The 19,135-nt window shown below is 35.0% G+C and overlaps 6 protein-coding genes across 6 annotated transcripts; all 6 read left to right on the plus strand.

The window, feature by feature from the left end:
* Positions 1-232: 232 nt before the first annotated feature.
* Positions 233-2,212, plus strand: BN7_5278 (CLPTM1 family protein; the record flags this gene model as incomplete). The annotated part of the gene is made up of 1 exon (XM_011274132.1): positions 233-2,212. One exon carries the CDS (start codon positions 233-235, stop codon positions 2,210-2,212), a length of 1,980 nt encoding a protein of 659 aa, XP_011272434.1.
* A 1,056-nt stretch (positions 2,213-3,268) lies between these two features.
* Positions 3,269-4,414, plus strand: BN7_5279 (uncharacterized protein; the record flags this gene model as incomplete). The annotated part of the gene is made up of 1 exon (XM_011274133.1): positions 3,269-4,414. One exon carries the CDS (start codon positions 3,269-3,271, stop codon positions 4,412-4,414), a length of 1,146 nt encoding a protein of 381 aa, XP_011272435.1.
* Positions 4,415-4,876: 462 nt separating this feature from the next.
* On the plus strand, positions 4,877-7,942 carry CHS1 (chitin synthase I; the record flags this gene model as incomplete). Its single annotated transcript, XM_011274134.1, has 1 exon — positions 4,877-7,942. The coding sequence occupies one exon, from the start codon at positions 4,877-4,879 to the stop codon at positions 7,940-7,942; it is 3,066 nt and encodes a 1,021-aa protein (XP_011272436.1).
* Positions 7,943-8,700: 758 nt separating this feature from the next.
* DTD1 (D-tyrosyl-tRNA(Tyr) deacylase) lies at positions 8,701-8,974 on the plus strand (the record flags this gene model as incomplete). The annotated part of the gene is made up of 2 exons (XM_011274135.1): positions 8,701-8,752; positions 8,814-8,974. 2 exons carry the CDS (start codon positions 8,701-8,703, stop codon positions 8,972-8,974), a joined length of 213 nt encoding a protein of 70 aa, XP_011272437.1.
* Positions 8,975-10,097: 1,123 nt separating this feature from the next.
* Positions 10,098-15,842, plus strand: BN7_5282 (uncharacterized protein; the record flags this gene model as incomplete). The annotated part of the gene is made up of 1 exon (XM_011274136.1): positions 10,098-15,842. The coding sequence occupies one exon, from the start codon at positions 10,098-10,100 to the stop codon at positions 15,840-15,842; it is 5,745 nt and encodes a 1,914-aa protein (XP_011272438.1).
* A 553-nt stretch (positions 15,843-16,395) lies between these two features.
* On the plus strand, positions 16,396-17,799 carry NSR1 (Nsr1p; the record flags this gene model as incomplete). Its single annotated transcript, XM_011274137.1, has 1 exon — positions 16,396-17,799. One exon carries the CDS (start codon positions 16,396-16,398, stop codon positions 17,797-17,799), a length of 1,404 nt encoding a protein of 467 aa, XP_011272439.1.
* Between the last annotated feature and the right edge of the window lie 1,336 nt (positions 17,800-19,135).

The raw sequence follows: 19,135 nt of genomic DNA on the forward strand, positions 1-19,135 counted from the left end.
TTCCAAATCATCATCACACACAAAAAAAACTATTTTATAAAATCTCACTGTTACTACGAAGCAGTTTTGGTTTTAAATATGATTTCTAACCTGCTGTTGAAAGAATGGCGAGCCACACAATATTTCACCGCGAATTATTTTAATTTATACTTTCCCACACAAGTTTATCAACGTTCTTTAAGATCTAACCATTTCACGTCTCTTCAACCCATACAGATAGCTCTATAAAACCATGCCAGAGAGCACTCAGCAACCCCAAACAGAGGAACAACAAGCTGGTGGTGGTGGTATTCTGGCTAACCTTAAGTACTACGTGTTGGTTTACTTAGCCGTTAATGCATTTCTACAATGGACGTCCCCAAAGAAAGACGATGAAGGGGTTTCATCAAGTATTAATTCCATTGCGGATAAGAGCATAGCAGCTCTTCAGAATTACAAATTCTATCCAAATATCGATAATTCATCATTTATTAATTTCGAACAGCCTGAAAATTCCACAATGACAGTTACAACTAAAGACAAAGATGGTAATGTTACAGAACATGAAATCAAAACATATGAACAAGCGTTATATGAAAACTCACTTTCACCACCAAGATTTTTGACACCAATTGCTAAAGAGGATGATCTTGTCTCGTATGAATTCTATGTTAGTGAAGATCCATATTTCCAAAGAGTTCAAGGTGATTATAAACCAGTGATTAAACTGGATAACATTGAGATATCAAAAGCTAAATCAGTAACAGAGTCATTCAAATTTCCAATTTCAGATACAATCAAAGTGAACAATGGGTCCGTATATCTATACGCGTATATAATTTATGATAATCTAGATGTCATTGGATCCAAACAATTTCAATTGAGTACCTATTTACCAAAGAAGAAAGAAATCAAATTACACAAATTAGTGGGTAATAATGATGAAGAGTTAGATGAAAATGTCAATAAAGCTTCTGAAGAGCAAGAAGAAGATGCTGGTGAGCAACCAATATTATCACATTGGCATCCAAATGTTACAATTGCAATAACAAACTTTCCAGGTCTACTCGATACTCAAAATTTACCACCTTCAGTAGTTGATATTTTCCCATTGGACCCGTTGGATCGCCGGGATAACTTAACTGGTTTGGTTACTCAATACTTTCCATTATTATACCAAAATAAGTTCTGGCAGTTAAAAGACCATATGAACGAAATAAACTCAACAACCGAAGAATTAGAATTGAATTTACATATTGATTTTACTAGATTCTGGAAAATTCAAGCTTTGATAGTGGTTGGTGAGGGCTTGAAGCAACAACAGGATAGTCCACTGGCCGCAGCCAGTAGTGGGTTGAGTGATGGTTCAGAGATTGATGCAGTAAAAAAGATTTTATTAGATACAAACCCATATTTACTAGCAATAACAATTGCTGTCTCATTATTACATTCATTACTAGAGTTTTTAGCTTTCAAAAATGATATTTCACATTGGAGAAATAAGAAAGATAATGTTGGCATTTCAGTTCGCTCAATTGTGGCGAACGTCGTTCAGCAAATTATTACCTTGTTATATCTATTAGATAACAGTGAAGGCACTTCATTTATGATCTTAGCATCACAAGGAGTGGGTATACTGGTTGAAGCTTGGAAGATCACCACCGTTTTGAAATTTGAGGTGTCATGGAATGGTGCCATACCATCTGTCGAAATTTCCGATAAATATAAATTGACTGAAACAGAGGAAAAAACTAAAGAATACGATTCAATTGCTTTTAAATACTTATACTGGGTCTCAGTACCATTATTATCAGCCTATGCTGTTTACTCATTACTATACAAGGAGCACAAGTCATGGTACTCATTTGTTGTTACTACATTAGTTGGTTTCGTTTATACATATGGTTTCTTAACTTTAGTTCCATCTGTTTATATTAATTACCGATTGAAATCAGTTGCCCATATACCAAAGAAAGCCATGGCATATAAATTTGTTAACACCTTTATTGATGATTTATTTGCATTTGTTATTAAAATGCCTTGGCTTCATAGATTAGCTACATTGAGAGATGATGTTATTTTCTTGATTTACCTTTACCAAACCTGGATTTATAGAGTTGATTATTCAAGAATCAACGAATTTGGTCAAGTTGGTGAAGATGACGCTGAGGTTCAAGATAAGATTGATGATAAAAACGCATCAAATCAAAAGGAAACCAAAAAGGCGAAATAAAGACAACAGGAAATAAAATAAATCATCCTGGTATGGAGATATCACTACATAAGTATCAGTGCAGACAGAAGATCATTGCTTTTCTTAGCTGCTCCTTTATCACGGAAACTATAACCAAGATATTATAATTGCAGCGTATAAAACATGTATATTAAGAGACTATGTCAGAATTATAAGCATTGCACTTATGTAGAGATTCGACATGCGTAGTACATAAATTACATGAAGGATACAATACATGTCTTATAACCTTCTACTTAAGAGATGTTGCATGGCCCGTTCCTACTTGAATGATGATATACAGAAGCAGATAGTAATCAGTCAATAACTCAATATATTATAGCTGGCATTATAATTAAGCATTTTTCAAGAAAATGGTAAGGACATTCAAGTGTTCGTGCTACGAGCCTTCGACTGTAATATCTATATACCCGGAGATCAAACCCGAACAACAAAAGCTTCTAAGAATTGTTAAACTTGCTATATGGATTTCTTTAAAGGCTAATTATACTTTATAACTCCTAAAATTGCTTGTGTTAGAGTTATGGAGCTCAATTACAAGCGGATCTGCCGCAATTTGAAGAAAGTCAAATTTTGATGGCTAGGTTAGTGTGAACTATGTCTTAAAATTTTCAAGTAAGCCCCCTTAGCTTAGTGGTAGAGCGTTGCACTTGTAATGCAAAGGTCGCTAGTTCAATTCTGGCAGGAGGCAATTTCTTAACTTTTTTGCTATTTTCCCCGGAAATTGCCCCCTTATACCCAGTTTGAATTCCAAACAAGCCTGTTTTTTTTTGTTCTACACTAATCTCTCTGATCTATGTTTTGTTATTACACAGAAACTCACTGAGTCCGGGCCAAGATGGTTTATTCAAAAAATATTCTTGTGGTGTAGGGGATTATGTAATATTGTTCGCGCGGCCCATGACAAATCACAACCCATACGCAATATGGGATCAGGGGTAGCGATCGCGCAGATTTGTTAATTGTAAGATCATTTATACACTGGTGTTATATATATTCTATCGTTGACTAATTTATATTAATTATTTTGAAATAATGAGCTCATCAGAAGTATCAGAACAGAAGAGAAAGAGTCAACCAATACTGGAAAGGGTTCATGATCCAAGAACTATCCAATACATCACACAGAGAATTGGAGAACAATGGGGATACAAATTATCAAACGTTCAATTTGCTGAAAAAGAAGGTACTTTGAAAGATAAATCAAAAGTTGCAAATCGGAAACCAGAACCGCTAGGTTTATATAGATACGCTTTAAGAGATTTATCAATCGAAAAGAAACATGAAACTGATGATATTGTTGGTTATGTTGAAACTTTAAATCGTAAAGCATGGAGAATTGATGGCAAAAATCCAGGTGTGTTGAAAGAAGTTAATTCTTCTACAATTGGCTCGGTCTTTACATTCGCAGAGCATAGAAAGAAAGGGTATGCTAATGTTTTTTTGACAAAGGTTGGTGAGATACTTGATGAACAATTGGGTGAGGATGCACTCACAAACTTATATAGTGGAGTTGGTGAATTTTACTCCAGATTTGGCTATAAAAGTTTTGTGATTCCAATTCATTTTATCAAAAGCGAAGGCGTGAGTATTGATACAAATGATTCAAAGTATGAGTATCTGGGCTATGAGGGCTACGACAAACTTATTGATGTTCAAAAAGAATACCTAAAACAGTTGTTGCTTCGAAAGGGGAAAGAAATTGAACAAAATGAAACTGTTGTGGCTTTAATTCCAGATACAGATACATATACCTGGATAAATGATAAAGATGCTTATACCACTGCTGCTCTGAATCCAGGTTATGAATTGAATAGTTTTGGTGCTGTATTGAAAGGATCTAACGATCATATATTATGGGTTCATGAGTGGAATGAAAACAAGTTGAAGATTGCTAAAATATTTGTTGAAAATGGTAATATTGAAAACTTCAAGAAGCTAATTCAAATCTCTATCAAAGAATCACAAGATTATGGCTTGGAAGGTGTATTTTTATGGGACTCTTCTTTAACTGAAGATAAATCTTTCCATGATACTGCTTTGGAATATTTGAAAAGTTTTGCAGGTGCTGTAATAAATGGGAGCCAAACCAGTACAACGATACCAGCAATTAGGCTACATGATAAGACTCCGGCTGAGGGTATAAAGTGGATAGATAACGACTATTGGTGTTGGTTCTGAAAGCTTTATGTTTAGATCACTGTATAGGTGTAATAATGTTAAATTTGTCGTTTCTGTGTTTCTGTGACCTTCATTTGTGACTAAAGTAAGGGCTAAGTAATTGAGTCAAATATGAGGTTGATAGCTTTTGACTATTGAAGCCTTTTCCGTAGTATAATAACTTATAAGTGACACTCAATAGTTTTCAGATCGGCTGTAGCCTGTTCCTGAAACAAAGATGACACAAAAGCGAGTTGAAGCCTCAAGGGCCCTCAACATAACATCCATTTATTTAAGGCGAAGTGCAATTTCCGACCATATTGTGTGTCCGGAACTGATTCTTTTTTTAGACGCGCGCGTCAGATCAAAACATTTAGGAATATTTAGATCTTTGGATATAAAACATTCACTTCCTAATGATTGAAAAATCGGTCCAGTTTGCTGAAGTTGATGGTTGTAAGGGCTTAGAAAGGACTAACAAATATGAGTCACAACAATAATTACAGAGATAACACAAGGCACAATCAGCAGAGCGGTACGTATGGTGGATATCAACACGACCCATATTATGAACAATATGAAAGTCAACATACCGATCCCTTTCAAACTACACAATACTACAATGAAGAAAGAAGTTCATCCACAGATAGACTTCAAGCCGTCCCACCATCACATGTGAGACCTGACTCTACATCACCACATAGAAGAAGCACTCAATTACCAGGCCATGAGTACAACCAATATATGAATAATGATACGGAATACACTGGAGCATACCATTCAGATGACAGATACCAACATTATGATAATTTGCGGAATTCCAACTATTACCATCCACAAGTTACTGGACAACCACAGACAACTGCTTATTCTCCTTTAGATAGAAATCCACCACCAATACCCAATATCGTGGAAGATTTAGTACCAGATCCAAATCAACAACGTTACTCTGATCCTTTTTACAATAATGAAACAGTTTCTGCTGCTTCCTTCAATGCATTTCCAACAAATCCAAATGAAACACCTTTACATCCTTCAGCTGATACTTATTATCACGGGGCTAGTGGTTCCATGTCGGAACTACCTTTGAACAACAATCCTTATGTTGAAAACATTGAATTGCAGGACAGTTATGGTAAAGATGAAGAAATGGAAATTGGTATGGGTCCGGTTCATGGTGATAATTATGAGTTGAATACTTTCCAAAAGGAACTATATGATGATGAATATTCATATGGTGATGAAAGCGAAGCAGATGAGTATGAAATACCACCAGAATCACAAAGAAGAAAGATCGAAGTTGGTCTTCTAAATGGTAATTTAGTCTTGGACTGTCCTGTACCTGATAGAATCTTGGAAAGATATGAAAATAAAATAATGGATGAATCACGAGAATTCAAATTTATGAGATATCAAGCAGCTACCTGTGATCCTAAAGATTTCGTTGGTGATCAATTCAATTTGAGACAACGTTATTATAAAAAAGTTCGTGAAGTTGAAATCATGGTTGTTATTACTATTTACAATGAAGATGATGTCCTGTTGGCAAGAACTTTGAAAGGTGTATTTGATAACATCAAACATTTAGAGGGTAGGAATAGGTCGTCTACTTGGGGGCAAGATTCTTGGAAAAAAGTTGTCGTTTGTATCGTCGCAGATGGTCGTTTAAAGCTAAATGAAAGAGCACAAGCTTTGTTAGCAGGTTTGGGTGTTTATCAAGAAGGGTTTGCCAGAAATGCTGTGAATGACAAAAAGGTGGTGAGTCATATTTATGAATATAGTTCAATGATCGGTATTGGATCGATCGAATCAGATACAGTCAAGTTATGCACAGCTTCAGTCCCTGTTCAATTGGTTTTCTGCTTAAAGGAAGAGAATAAGAAGAAAATTAATTCACATAGATGGGCATTACAAGCATTTGGTGAAGTTTTGGATCCAAAAGTTGTTATTCTACTGGATGCAGGTACCCAACCTTCTAAAGATTCCATTTATCATCTTTGGAAGGAGTTTGATAAGGATCCTAATGTTGCAGGTACTTGTGGTGAAATAAAAGCTATGTTGGGTAAGAATTACAGAAAATTAATCAATCCATTAGTTGCAGCTCAAAATTTTGAATATAAAATGTCAAATATTTTAGATAAGCCAACAGAATCAGTGTTTGGCTTCATTTCAGTTTTACCAGGTGCGTTCTCTGCTTATCGTTATACAGCTTTAAAAAATCAACCAAATGGTGATGGTCCTTTAGCTAAATATTTTGCTGGTGAAACATTACACGACAGACAAGCGGGAGTTTTCAAAGCAAATATGTACTTAGCTGAAGATCGTATCTTATGTTTCGAATTGGTTGCTAAACAAAATTGTTCCTGGGTCTTGAAATATTGCAGATCAGCTTCTGCTGAAACTGATGTTCCTGAAGAAGTTCATGATTTTGTTTCACAAAGAAGACGTTGGTTAAATGGTTCTTTTTTTGCAGCTATTTATTCACTTGTTCATTTCCACAAATTGTTCTTTAGTTCACATGGATTTGGTAGAAAATTTGTCTTGATGATTGAATTCTTTTACCAATTTTTATCTTTGTTAATTTCATGGTTCTCTCTGGCTTCTTTCTTTTTGGTTTTCAGAATTTTAACCACAAGTTTGGGTGATTTATATAAGCCATGCAAATATTTATCAGTGGTTTTCTTATGGCTTTACCTTTTATCAGTGGTTACTACTTTTGTTTTATCGTTTGGTAATACCCCTAAAGGTACACCCAAGTTTTATTTGGTCATTATTATTTTCTTTGCAGTTCTTATGGCATACATGATTGCTGCTGCTATTGTGATGTCTGTTAATGCTATTCAAGAAGTTGTAAAAGAGGGTCCTATAACGGCTAAAGTTGTCTTTCAAAATCAGACATTTAGAGATTTGATTATTTCAACTCTTTCAACTTATGCCTTATACTTTTTAGCTTCATTTCTTCATTTGAAACCTATGCATATGTTTACATCATTTGTTCAATATTTGCTATTAAGTCCTTCTTACGTTAATGTTTTGAATATTTATGCCTTTTGTAACTTACATGATATCAGTTGGGGTACCAAAGGTGCAACAGCTGCAGCTTTGGGTGATGCTAAAATCACTGAAGATGGTAAAGTCCAATATATTGATGCTCCAATAACAACATTTGAAATCAATAACTTGTATGAAAAGCAAATGGATATTTTAGCTCATGTTGCTAAACCTAAACCACCCGTGACAGAAGAATCAATTAAGAGAGAAGAACAACAACGCAAAGATAAAGAAGAAGAGCATCAAAAAGATTATTATGCTTTCATTAGATCAATGGTCGTTTTGATATGGATCACCACAAATTTCATTATCATTGCAGTGGTGTTAGAAACTGGTGGTGTCAACCAATTACAAGGTACTGAAGAGACAAATGCCACTGATCAAAAATCCGATAGGTCAAGAATCTTTTTATCCGTGATTTTATGGATTGTTGCATTTATGGCTGCTTTCAGATTATTTGGTACAACATATTATTTAATTTCCAGGATGGTTAGATAGTTTTAAAAGACATTATATGTGATTTTGTGGTTAGATATACACAGTAGAGAATGTAATAACTATTCCCATGAGATGCTCAGCTAATTACTACTATCAAAGCAACCAGTACTGCTTTAAATATGTTGATTTATAACAACACGAGTGCCTACTACCCAGTTGATAAACTCTGCAGTTTATCTTTCAATAATTAATAAAAGACTTAATACGCGTAAACGCGTAATTAAGACCTAGTGATATGATTATGTAATAGTCACCCGATCATCCATATGATATGAATATTCGAGATCACGGACTCGTTTACCTAATTGATCTAAATAGCGACGTCGCATGGTCCATAATTTCGAAGTTAGTTTTATTGTATATCTTCAACAAGAGAAGACGTATATTTAAATCCCAAAATGAGAGTGGTACTACAAAAGGTCAAGACAGCATCAGTGACAGTTGATTCTCAAGTGGTTTCATCGTATGTCTTTATGAGCTTCAGTTGTAGTGATTTGGCCTTTACTGACATATCATTCTAGAATTCAAAGAGGGTTAGTTTTATTGGTTGGTATTTCAACCACTGATACAGAGAAAGAAATAGAAAGACTATCCTCCAAAATCTTGAAGCTTCGACTTTTTGAAGATGATGGTGGCTACGGATGGAAAAAAAATGTCCAGGAAGCTGATGGTAAGATATTATCTAGTATGTGCTGATTTTTCTTTTTGTTTCCAACGAACAAAAACTAACTTTGAAATTAGTATCACAATTTACTTTGATGGCAAGAACTAGCAAAGGTTCCAAACCAGACTTCCACCAAGCAGCCAAAGGTAAGTTCTAATTATTAAAAGCTATATGAAAGTGAACTAATACTAAATTTTTTTTTCTTAGGAGCTGATGCAAAAGTCTTATACGATCTTTTCTTATTAAAATTGAGAGCTGTAATGGGCGAAGATAACGTTAAGGATGGTGTTTTTGGTGCTATGATGGATGTGGCATTAGTTAATGAAGGCCCTGTCACTTTGACTTTGGATACAGATAACTTGAAATAAATCATAGTAAAATAACACTTTAGACGTCATAAAAAATCACTCACAGAATCTTAAATATGATTTGAACAGATAGATATAACTTATATATATATATGATCGATGTAATAGATAGTTTGATAGTTGAATTTGTTGCCAATTATGTCTTGAATATATATAGCTGTTTAATAAACGAAGAGGCCTCATAATAAAAAATTTCTACCACTATATATGATCAATTATGAATATCGTTGATCATGATCATATATCAATGATCGTAATATTATATATAATATATATATATTTATAATATATAAAATTCTATATTATACATGTTCAATTAATTAATTGAATATTCATGATATATGGACAACGCCTAGTCAATATATATATATTAAACAGCTAGATTAATTTACATATACTAGTTCTATTAATTATAATTATCAATCCAGGGATCAGGAATCAGGATCGACGTGTATAGCGGCTTAATATATTTCCATGCAGTTAGTCGATCTAAGTATATACAGGTTATATATTAGCTCGATCGACCGGCTCGTATCTCCAGCGTACTCGAATCCCACTGAGATCTTCTAATAGATACATCGTACTAGCTGATATCTAAAACAAAATCTGAACAATTTTGCATTATTTCACCTCATTTCAAGTGTTTCAGCTTTCGTATTCTGATAGCCTGAGCATTTCCGCTTTCTTTTGAAGATTGTGTGAGTTAGCCGGAATCAACTTGCATGCTTTCGTTACTTTTTGTATGTGATAGAATCTCTGGCAAAATGCAAGATCCCTATTGTTTACTCCGAAAACGATAATAAGTTTAAATTGTATTTCCGAATTCGTCAAAACCGAAATGCATCAATAAATACAAACTGTTGAAGAGAGATTCGATACCTGATTTATGGCATACTCAAGCTGTACGAAGAAAATATTTTTGCAAATGTTGTAACTATGAGACTCTTATATACCAAACCTCAAAAACATAGAGCTTGTTTATAATGAAATGATTTCCATAAGTATATCTTTAAATATAAGTATGTAGAAGGCGGAATCTTTAACATCTCGATTGTCGATCAACCATATATTCAATAGATTAATTAAATCAAAAACTTGAAATAAGATCTAGAATATGCACAGTATGGTGTCTCATTTCAAAACCAGTGCGTTTAAGATCCTGCTTTTAATTCAACTTTTGTCTATTGTGGTATCAAGTCAAAGTATCACAGCATCAACATCATCAACAATTTCTGCCTTTTCAACAGATGCGGTTGCTTCAAGAACACTTTATTATTATTCAACGACCACCTCCGGGAAATATAAAGTCACATATGCTTCAATGAGAGTCAATAAAGAAACTGGAACCTGTGTCAGTTGTTATACTTCAACATTCAAACAGTCATCATCTTCAACTCTAGACTCATCTTCAAGTATTACGGCCTCTACATTATCAAGCTCTGTTACATTTTCAAAATCATCCAGTCTACCAGCTTCAACATCAAGCTCGTCAGTTTTGCTTCAATCTTCATCATCTGTTCCAAGCTCAGAAGTAGAGTCAATTGTCTCATCTTCAACTACTTCAAGCTTTTCCGTGTTTTCAACGGATAGAGTTAACTCAAAGACACTTTATTATTATTCATCAACCACTTCTGGTGCTTTCAAAGTTTTGAATGCTTATTTAAGGGTTAATCAAGGAACTGCAACATGTGTGAGTTGCCATACTTATACGCCTAGTCAATCCCTGACCTCGTCATCTATGCTCATTACATCTTCGAGCGTCATTATATCAGACAGTTCTTCAGAAAGATCGTCAGCTTTAGATAGTTCAATGTCGAGCTCTTCAGAATCATTATCAGTGTCACAATCATCAATATTACCTTCAGAATCAATAGGAACATCTTCCGGAATGCTATCCTCATTAACATCAGTTTCTTCATCAGAAAACTCATCAGATGGTTTATCATCGTTATCATCGGTTTACTCATCGGTATTATCGTCAAAGTCATCTGAAATATCATCATATATCCCTCCAGTATTATCATCAGTGTCATCACTTGAAGTATCTCAAATATCCTCAGATGTCACATTCTCCTCAGAAGCCCCATCCGCTTTATTATCAATATCATCATCAACATCACTACCAGAATTATCAACAAGCTTACCATCAGAGCCAAAATCAATGTCGACATCAATGTCATCATCAATGTCATCATTTATATCATCTCTAACAAGTGATTCATCATCATCTTCTTCTTCACCATCATCATCATCATTAATTGTTAGTTCATTACAAACTTCTTCAGCTAGTGATTTACCATATAGCTCATCACAATCTTCATCATCAAATAAATCACCATCATCAAAATCTAGCTCATCGGATATTTCTTCAGTTAGTGAATCATCATACGCCGCATCAGAATCTGGTTCATCTAGTGTATCAGCATTGTCTTCAACAAGTGAATCATTATTCAGCTCATCAGAACCCGGTTCATCTAGTGAACCATTATCCAGTTCATTAGTATCTGGTTCATCTAGTATATCAATATTGTCTTCAGCAAGTGAATCATTATCCAGTTCGTTTGGGATTTCTTCATCTAGTGACACATCTTCATCATTAAGTTCTAGTGTATCTGAGATTACTTCAGTTGGTGCATCATTATCCAGCTCATCAGGACCCGGTTCATCTAGTGAACCATTATCCAGTTCATCAGTATCTGGTTCATCTAGTGTATCAGGATTGTTTTCAGCAAGTGAATCATTATCTAGTTCGTCAGACCTTGTTTCATCTAGTGACACATCTTCATCATTAAGTTCTAGTGTATCTGATATTGCTTCAGCTGGTGCATCATTATCCAGTTCATCAGAATTTGGTTTATCAAGTGGCACATCTTCATCATCAATGTCTAGTGCATCCGAAATTTCTTCAGTCAGTGAAACATCATCCAGTTCATCAGAAAATGCTTCATCTAGTTATTCATTGTCATCACTAGTATCTAGTTCATCAGATACTTCTTCAGTGGGTACATCATCTAGCCTATCAGAATATCCTTCATCTAGTGAATCATTCTCATCGTCATCTAGCTCAACAGAGACTGCCACATCTAGTCAATCGACATCATTATTTTCTAGCTCGTCAGAGTCTTCTTTAGCTAGTGAATCTTCAGCATCTACATCATCATCATCATCATCATCATCATCATCATCATCATCAATGTCTAGTTCATCAGCAGTTAAAGAAAGCTTAAGTTCATCACTTTACATATCTAGCAGTGACCGCTCTTCATTTGTTCCATCAACACATTTAAGTGATATCCCATCGTCGACATTTTCATCAAGCCATCCCTTCAGTTCCATGGTTTCTAGTTTATCTATATTGAGCTCTTCTGACAACCTTTCAAGTTCTATCATTACACGCCCAGATACATCATCATATTCTTCGTTGTCAGGTAGGCCATCATCATCTTCTGTGTCGTTAGTATTGTCAGACCTTTCATCAGCCAGCAGTAAATTATCAACAGCGTTGAGTTCTTCCAGTGCATCTAGTGGGGAAAGTACAATTGAAACAGGATCTTCAGTTTATTCATTCTCATCACAAAGCCAAAGCTCAAATACGGTTTCAAGTTCATCACTTTCTTCTGTTAATTCGTTGAGCTCCATAGGTTTGCTATCATCATCAGGGTTTTCTACCACGACTGCGTCATTTGATGCAGGACTCTCTTCATCATTTAGCAAGTCAAGTTCAGATTCGGACTATAGAAGCAGTTCTTCATTTGTTCATATTTCTAGTGGTTCCAATGCGCAATCTGAAAGTGAGGGTCCTGCTTTTGAAAATAGTCACTCAAGCTCAATCAGTTCTTCTTCCCTTTCGGTCTCATGGTGGACTAGTTCTGGAGGAGCAATGAGTTCATCGTTGTACTCAAACTGGACATTTAGTCCTGTTCAAAATAGCATTTCAAGCTCTTTTTTACCCATTGAAACAACATATGAAAGTAGTGCTTATATGACATCCAGTTTCACCAGTGCGCGCTTTATATCAGCTTCATCAACAACAACTGCTCATTCAATTTCGATATCATCATCATCACCATCATCATCTTCTTATTTGTCACAATCTGAAGCGGAAAGCTCAATGTCAGAAGAACAACCATATTCAAGTGAAAGTAGCAGCATTAGCTCATATAGTTACAATCAACCTTCCAGCTCAAAACTCTCAGAATGGTCAATATCAGATATTTCTAGTTCTTCATTTGTCCCAAGCAGTTACAGAGAAATATCAAGCTCTCTCTCCTCAAGTAGCATGATCCAAACGCCTGAATCACATTTCAGTCAGTCCCTTGCTTCCTATTCCAGCTCAGAGAAGGTTTCTGAAATTTCATTCACACAAATATCAAGTTCATCAAGTTATTTTTCATCCCAGGTATCACAAAATTCAGAATCAGAAGAGGGTTTGACATCCGTAAGTTCATCGACCTCATCAATTCCATTTAGTATAACAAATTCTGAAAATGTGATTTCTTCCATCTCTCCATCAAGTTATTCAAGTTCATCAAGTTTATTGGGTTCATTAAGCTCATCAAGTTATGCTGTTACCAGCTCAAGTTCAAGAATTACCTTCGCAAGCTCTTATTCTTATCAGGAAACATCTTCCAGCTCCTTTGACTTTATAGATAGCACATCAACACTCACATCAGCCAGCTATATTTATCCAGATACAAGTTTATCTACTTTGGAAACAATAAACATAAGTGAAGAGGTTTCGAAATCAACAGCAAGCTCATCTATAACTGATATATGGACCTCCACATTATCTTCAGCTTCAACTGAACAATCAAATTCATACAGCTCATCATCGGGATCCAACACATTGATAACATCTTTGGCTCCTGAATCTTCCATAATTAGCAGTGCAATCTCCACGACAAGCTCAAAATATTCATCTGTTTTTATTCCTACAAGCTCTTCAAGAACCACATCTGGTACTAGTTTATCCATAACGACATCCAGCCAAGAACCAGTTTCGCCTTCAATTTCAGCATCAGAAGATAAGGAAAATCTTTCTTCCTCATCTAGTCTAACAAGCCAATCATCACCATATTTTTCATCTTTCTCCTCGTCATCATCAATCTCCCTATCAAAATCACTAATAGATGTTTCAAGTTCAGAACACCTGCCATCATTTTCCACCATTTCTTTCTTTTCCACAGTTTCTTCCTCATCAATGTTTGGATCAGTTGCTTCATCATCAAAATTTGTCTCCACCATCCCTTCAGAAGATACTATGAGTTCATCAGCTCCTTTTGATCCATCAATCTCAGTCTCAACATTTGAGTCAGCTTCACACACTACAGAATCACTTTCAAATCACACTGCTCTACCTCCGTCATCTCCATCCTTATTAAGTATGATTTCAAAACGTACATCATTATCATCATCAGCATCAGACGAAGGGGTCCATGCATCTTCATCATCACCATCATCATCATCGTCAACTATGGATGTTGAAATATCCCCACCAGCTTCATCTTTGGTTATTTCTTCAGAATTTAGCAGTCTTCAAAGTTCAACTAAAGCTTCAATTACTCTAATTACTCTCTCTTCATCAACAAAATCAACAAAATCAAGTTACTTTTCATCAGCAATTCAACCACTTGAAACGTTGACAACAGATAGATCACATAGTGCTTCAACACTCCATAGCTCCAATTCTTGGTTATCAGCTCCACTTTCTCAAATTTCGAATGTTTTTACATCACAGTCGAGCTCATCTGATTCAAGTGTTATATTGACCACAGCTCCAGGTTCAATGGTTTCAGGTATATCATCATACAAAAATTCGAGACCATCAATAACTCCAATAGTCCTAAGTATTGAATCATCCAGTATTGATTCATTACCACAAAACACACACACACAGACATCTGACCAGCCTTCTTCATCCCCATCATTAGAATCAAGCCAAAGAAGCACACAACCAAACGTTCAATCTATTACAGAAACATCACATTCTTCAGAACTTTCAGCATCAACAATACCATCAAAGACATCAACCTTTTCAGATGAACTCATCTCAACAAGTGTGTCAACTTCTTCAAACACCAATAGCACTTCTTATTCTTCTACAGCAGTTACTGATTCTTTCTTTTCAAGTGATAAAGAACAAAGACCAACAACAACAATTGATGCTAGACAGTCATTCAGCTCGAATGTCAGCTTTATCTCAAACACTGGTACACAAATATTGTCAGCTTCTGAAACTACCAAAAGTGATAATGAGCTTTCAACATCTTTGTCACAATATCATGATCAAAGTTCGTCATTATCTTTTACCCCAGCTCAATCATCTTCTACTCTAATGAGTTTAAGTCCTGAAAGATCAGCTTCCAGTTACTCAAGTAATGGTACAATGATTGATTCTTCACTTACTTCCATAGATAGTTCACAAACTGGGACTTCAACTTTAAGTGAAAATGTGCACATTCAACAAAGGTCAAGTTCACAATTTTTAACAGCCCTAAGTTCAGATGATCATTCTTCCACTTCCACCACAGATCAACCAGCAACAAAAACAAATACCATATCATCTGACAGTTCATACTCAAGATCTTCAACAGAAATTTATCTGAATGACGGTAATTCAAACGAAAGCTCAATTAGTAGTGTGTCATCTGGTCAATCAACAAAAAGCTTTTCCATCCCAACCAGCTCAACAGCAAACAAACATAGTTCATATAGAAGTATAGTGAGCCCAACTTCAACATCATATGTCATGAACTATTCAAATACCACCACTTTAGAAGCTGTTTCTGCTTATGAAGCTTCTGCTAACAAAATATTTTCATTCAATTTCGTTGGTCTTATTTCATTCACCTTTTTGTTTTTCATTTGATTTCTTTCCTTCAATATTTCATTCCTCTTGATGAATCATAATAATATATTATACTTCATTATATTATTTTTTACTAATTATTTTATACCCATTCACTTTGGCCACAGATCTCTTCAAGTACTTCAGTTGGTTTAAACTTTTCCCCTTTCATACAAGGTATATATATACAAATAGACACTTCCTATAATGATCTTAATCAAACGTGTAGGTTTATGAAAAGCTCCAATTGCCTAAAGAATTTTTACCTGTATGTTTTGATTCATCCCCAGTTTATTATTATTTGTTGTCAAGTTAATTATCAACAAACATTATCTGGCTTCTTCGACGACAATAAAATCTAAATGTTCTAGAAAAATGCATCGGCCCGCGGAACCGTTAGGATTACCCTGTGCAAAATTTTTCATTTTTTTTTTTTTTAAAAAAATTTCTTTTCATATGGAGAAAATTATTATGTACGTGAAAAAAAAATTTATAACTGTCTTACTACCTTTTACTTTATTTTTTCTCATAAAGTATAACATTAAGTTAATTCACATATACATTATAGATCACAATGGGTAAACCAACAAAGGAAGTTAAAGATAAGAAAGGTACCAAGAAGGTTGCTGACTCAAAATCAAAGGTTTCAAAACCAAAGAAAGAATCAAAGAAAGATGCTAAAAAAGCTGAAGCTGCTTTAAAAGAAGCTGAAGCTAAGAGAATTGCTGAAGAAGAAGCTAAAAAGAAAGAAGAATCAAGTGATTCAGACTCATCATCAGATTCAGACTCATCATCAGATTCAGATTCATCATCAGATTCAGACTCATCATCAGACTCAGACTCATCAGATTCAGACTCAGATTCAGATGAAGAAGTTAAAGACGCTGAAGAACCAAAGAAAGAAGCCAAAAAAGAAGAATCAAGTGATTCAGACTCATCATCAGATTCAGACTCAGATTCAGACTCATCAGATGATGAAGAACCAAAGAAAGAAGCTAAAAAAGAAGAATCATCAGATTCCGATTCATCAGATTCAGACTCAGACTCAGACTCTTCAGATGATGAAGAAGAAAAGAAAGAAACCAAAAAAGAATCAAGTGATTCAGACTCTTCTGATTCCGATTCATCATCTTCATCAGATTCAGATTCTTCAGACTCAGACTCAGACTCATCAGATGAAGAAGAAGAAAAGAAAGAAGTTGAAGAACCATCAAAGAAACGTAAAGTTGAAGAGGAAGCTGCTCCAGCTAAAAAACAAAAAGTTGATGAAGAACCAGCTACTTTATTCGTTGGTAGATTATCATGGAGTATTGATGATGAATGGTTAAAACGTGAATTTGAACCATTAGGTGGTGTTATTAGTGCTAGAGTTATTTTCGAAAGAGCTACTGGTAAATCAAGAGGTTACGGTTACGTTGATTTCGATAGTAAAAGTGCTGCTGAAAAAGCTTTGAAAGAATATCAAGGTCGTGAAATTGATGGTAGACCAATCAACTTAGATATGTCAACTGGTAAACCACATGCTTCAAACAACAGATCAAATGACAGAGCTTCAAAATTCGGTGATACTCCATCAGCTCCATCTGATACTTTATTCTTAGGTAACTTATCATTCAATGCTAACAGAGATAACTTATCAGAAGTCTTCTCTGAATATGGTTCAATTGTTTCAGTTAGAATCCCAACTCATCCAGATACCGAACAACCAAAAGGTTTCGGTTATGTTCAATATGGTTCAGTTGATGAAGCTAAAGCTGCTCTTGAAGCCTTAAATGGTGAATACATTGAAGGTAGACCAGTTCGTTTAGATTTCTCAGCTCCAAGAGACAACAGTAACAGATCATTTGGTGGTGATAGAAAATCATTCGGTGGTGACAGAAAATCATTTGGTGGTAGAGAAAGAAAATCATTCACTCCAACTGGTGCTAACAGTTCTTCAGTTTCTGAATTCAAAGGTACCAAAAAAACTTTTGATTAATTTCATTAGTTTGCATCAGATGAGTAAAGAAAAAAATAAACTAAACATAAAATATTGGGTTGTTTTTAAAACGTTTTAAGCATTTCACATTGTATTCTATACTATAAAGTTTTTCTATTCCTAAAATTGTTTCTCTTTTATTATTATTTTTTCATTTTGGTTATACTATGTGTTTCTTTAAAAGTCTTTGTTTTAAGCTTTGACATATGTTGAGGCATGTATATATTATACAGTGATGAAATTTGTTTTTATTTTAATTAATATATATTGCATTTGAGTTTGTTACAATATACCGTGTAGCAGTTTGGTGATATATGATTGCGCTTGGAATCTGGATCATATAAATATTATAGCTTCCTACGTTAAACCCAATATTTATACGTACGTTTTAGACTGTATAGAGTTAATCAAGCCTATTTTTCCGCCTAGCTAACGGCTGCCCAGCCCGCTACTTAGATACAAGATAAGAAATGCCACAGATCAATAAAATCAAGCTTCTTTATTGAAATTAAATTATCGAAACTGTATCTTTAAATATATGGTTCTGACATATAGTATAGGCTCATAATGTTCAGCTAGTGAACTTGTTCATAACTTATCGATCTTTCAATTGTATAAAGATCGCTCTCCGTTTGATTCTAGAATTTAGCTGCACTCTTCGGGAAAAAGAAATCTCTTGAAACAATTATAAAGAATTATGAACCAAGAGTTCAGATCGTTTGGGCCCAGACAACCTTAAGTGACAATATCGCTACGCTCATCGAACAATAGAACGATTAAGATCTTCCAATGGTGGTGCCACTGGAAATACGTTATCTTCGTGTCGGCTTCTGGCCAACATACAGTTTGTTTATTCGTCAGTTGTAGTCCTTCATTTGCATATAACCTTTCACAACTCGTGCACCAAAATATACTAAAATTGAAAATTAACTCTAGGGGGAATGAGAAACCAAAAATCCAAATCCGTGGAGGGATAGCCAGCCGGGTAGTACTGTTACAGCGCCGCGAACGGTTCACACAACATGTCTGCCTTGATATTTTAGCGCTAGAAACCAGGAAATGGGCAGAGAAGTTGTGTATGTTGAAAAACGAGTTTGGGGTTTAAATAAAAAAAAGCTTATCAACCACGCCAATAAGTTCATAATACAGCACTGCAAAAGCCCATAAACAGATCAAATCTGGACTTCATATTCCCAGAGACACATACCTTCAATACAACACATCAACACAGACACTAAAGTATTCCAAAGCTAGCTCAAATAGCGCTCAGCCACACAGTGTTCTACGGGTATTCCAACTTCATTCTTTTCATCAACTCCCGTATATTTATTAAGCC

This window comes from Wickerhamomyces ciferrii, contig 00207 (genome assembly GCF_000313485.1).
Source record: "Wickerhamomyces ciferrii WGS project CAIF00000000 data, strain NRRL Y-1031 F-60-10, contig 00207, whole genome shotgun sequence".
NCBI classification, from domain to species: Eukaryota; Fungi; Ascomycota; class Saccharomycetes; order Phaffomycetales; family Wickerhamomycetaceae; genus Hansenula; species Hansenula ciferrii.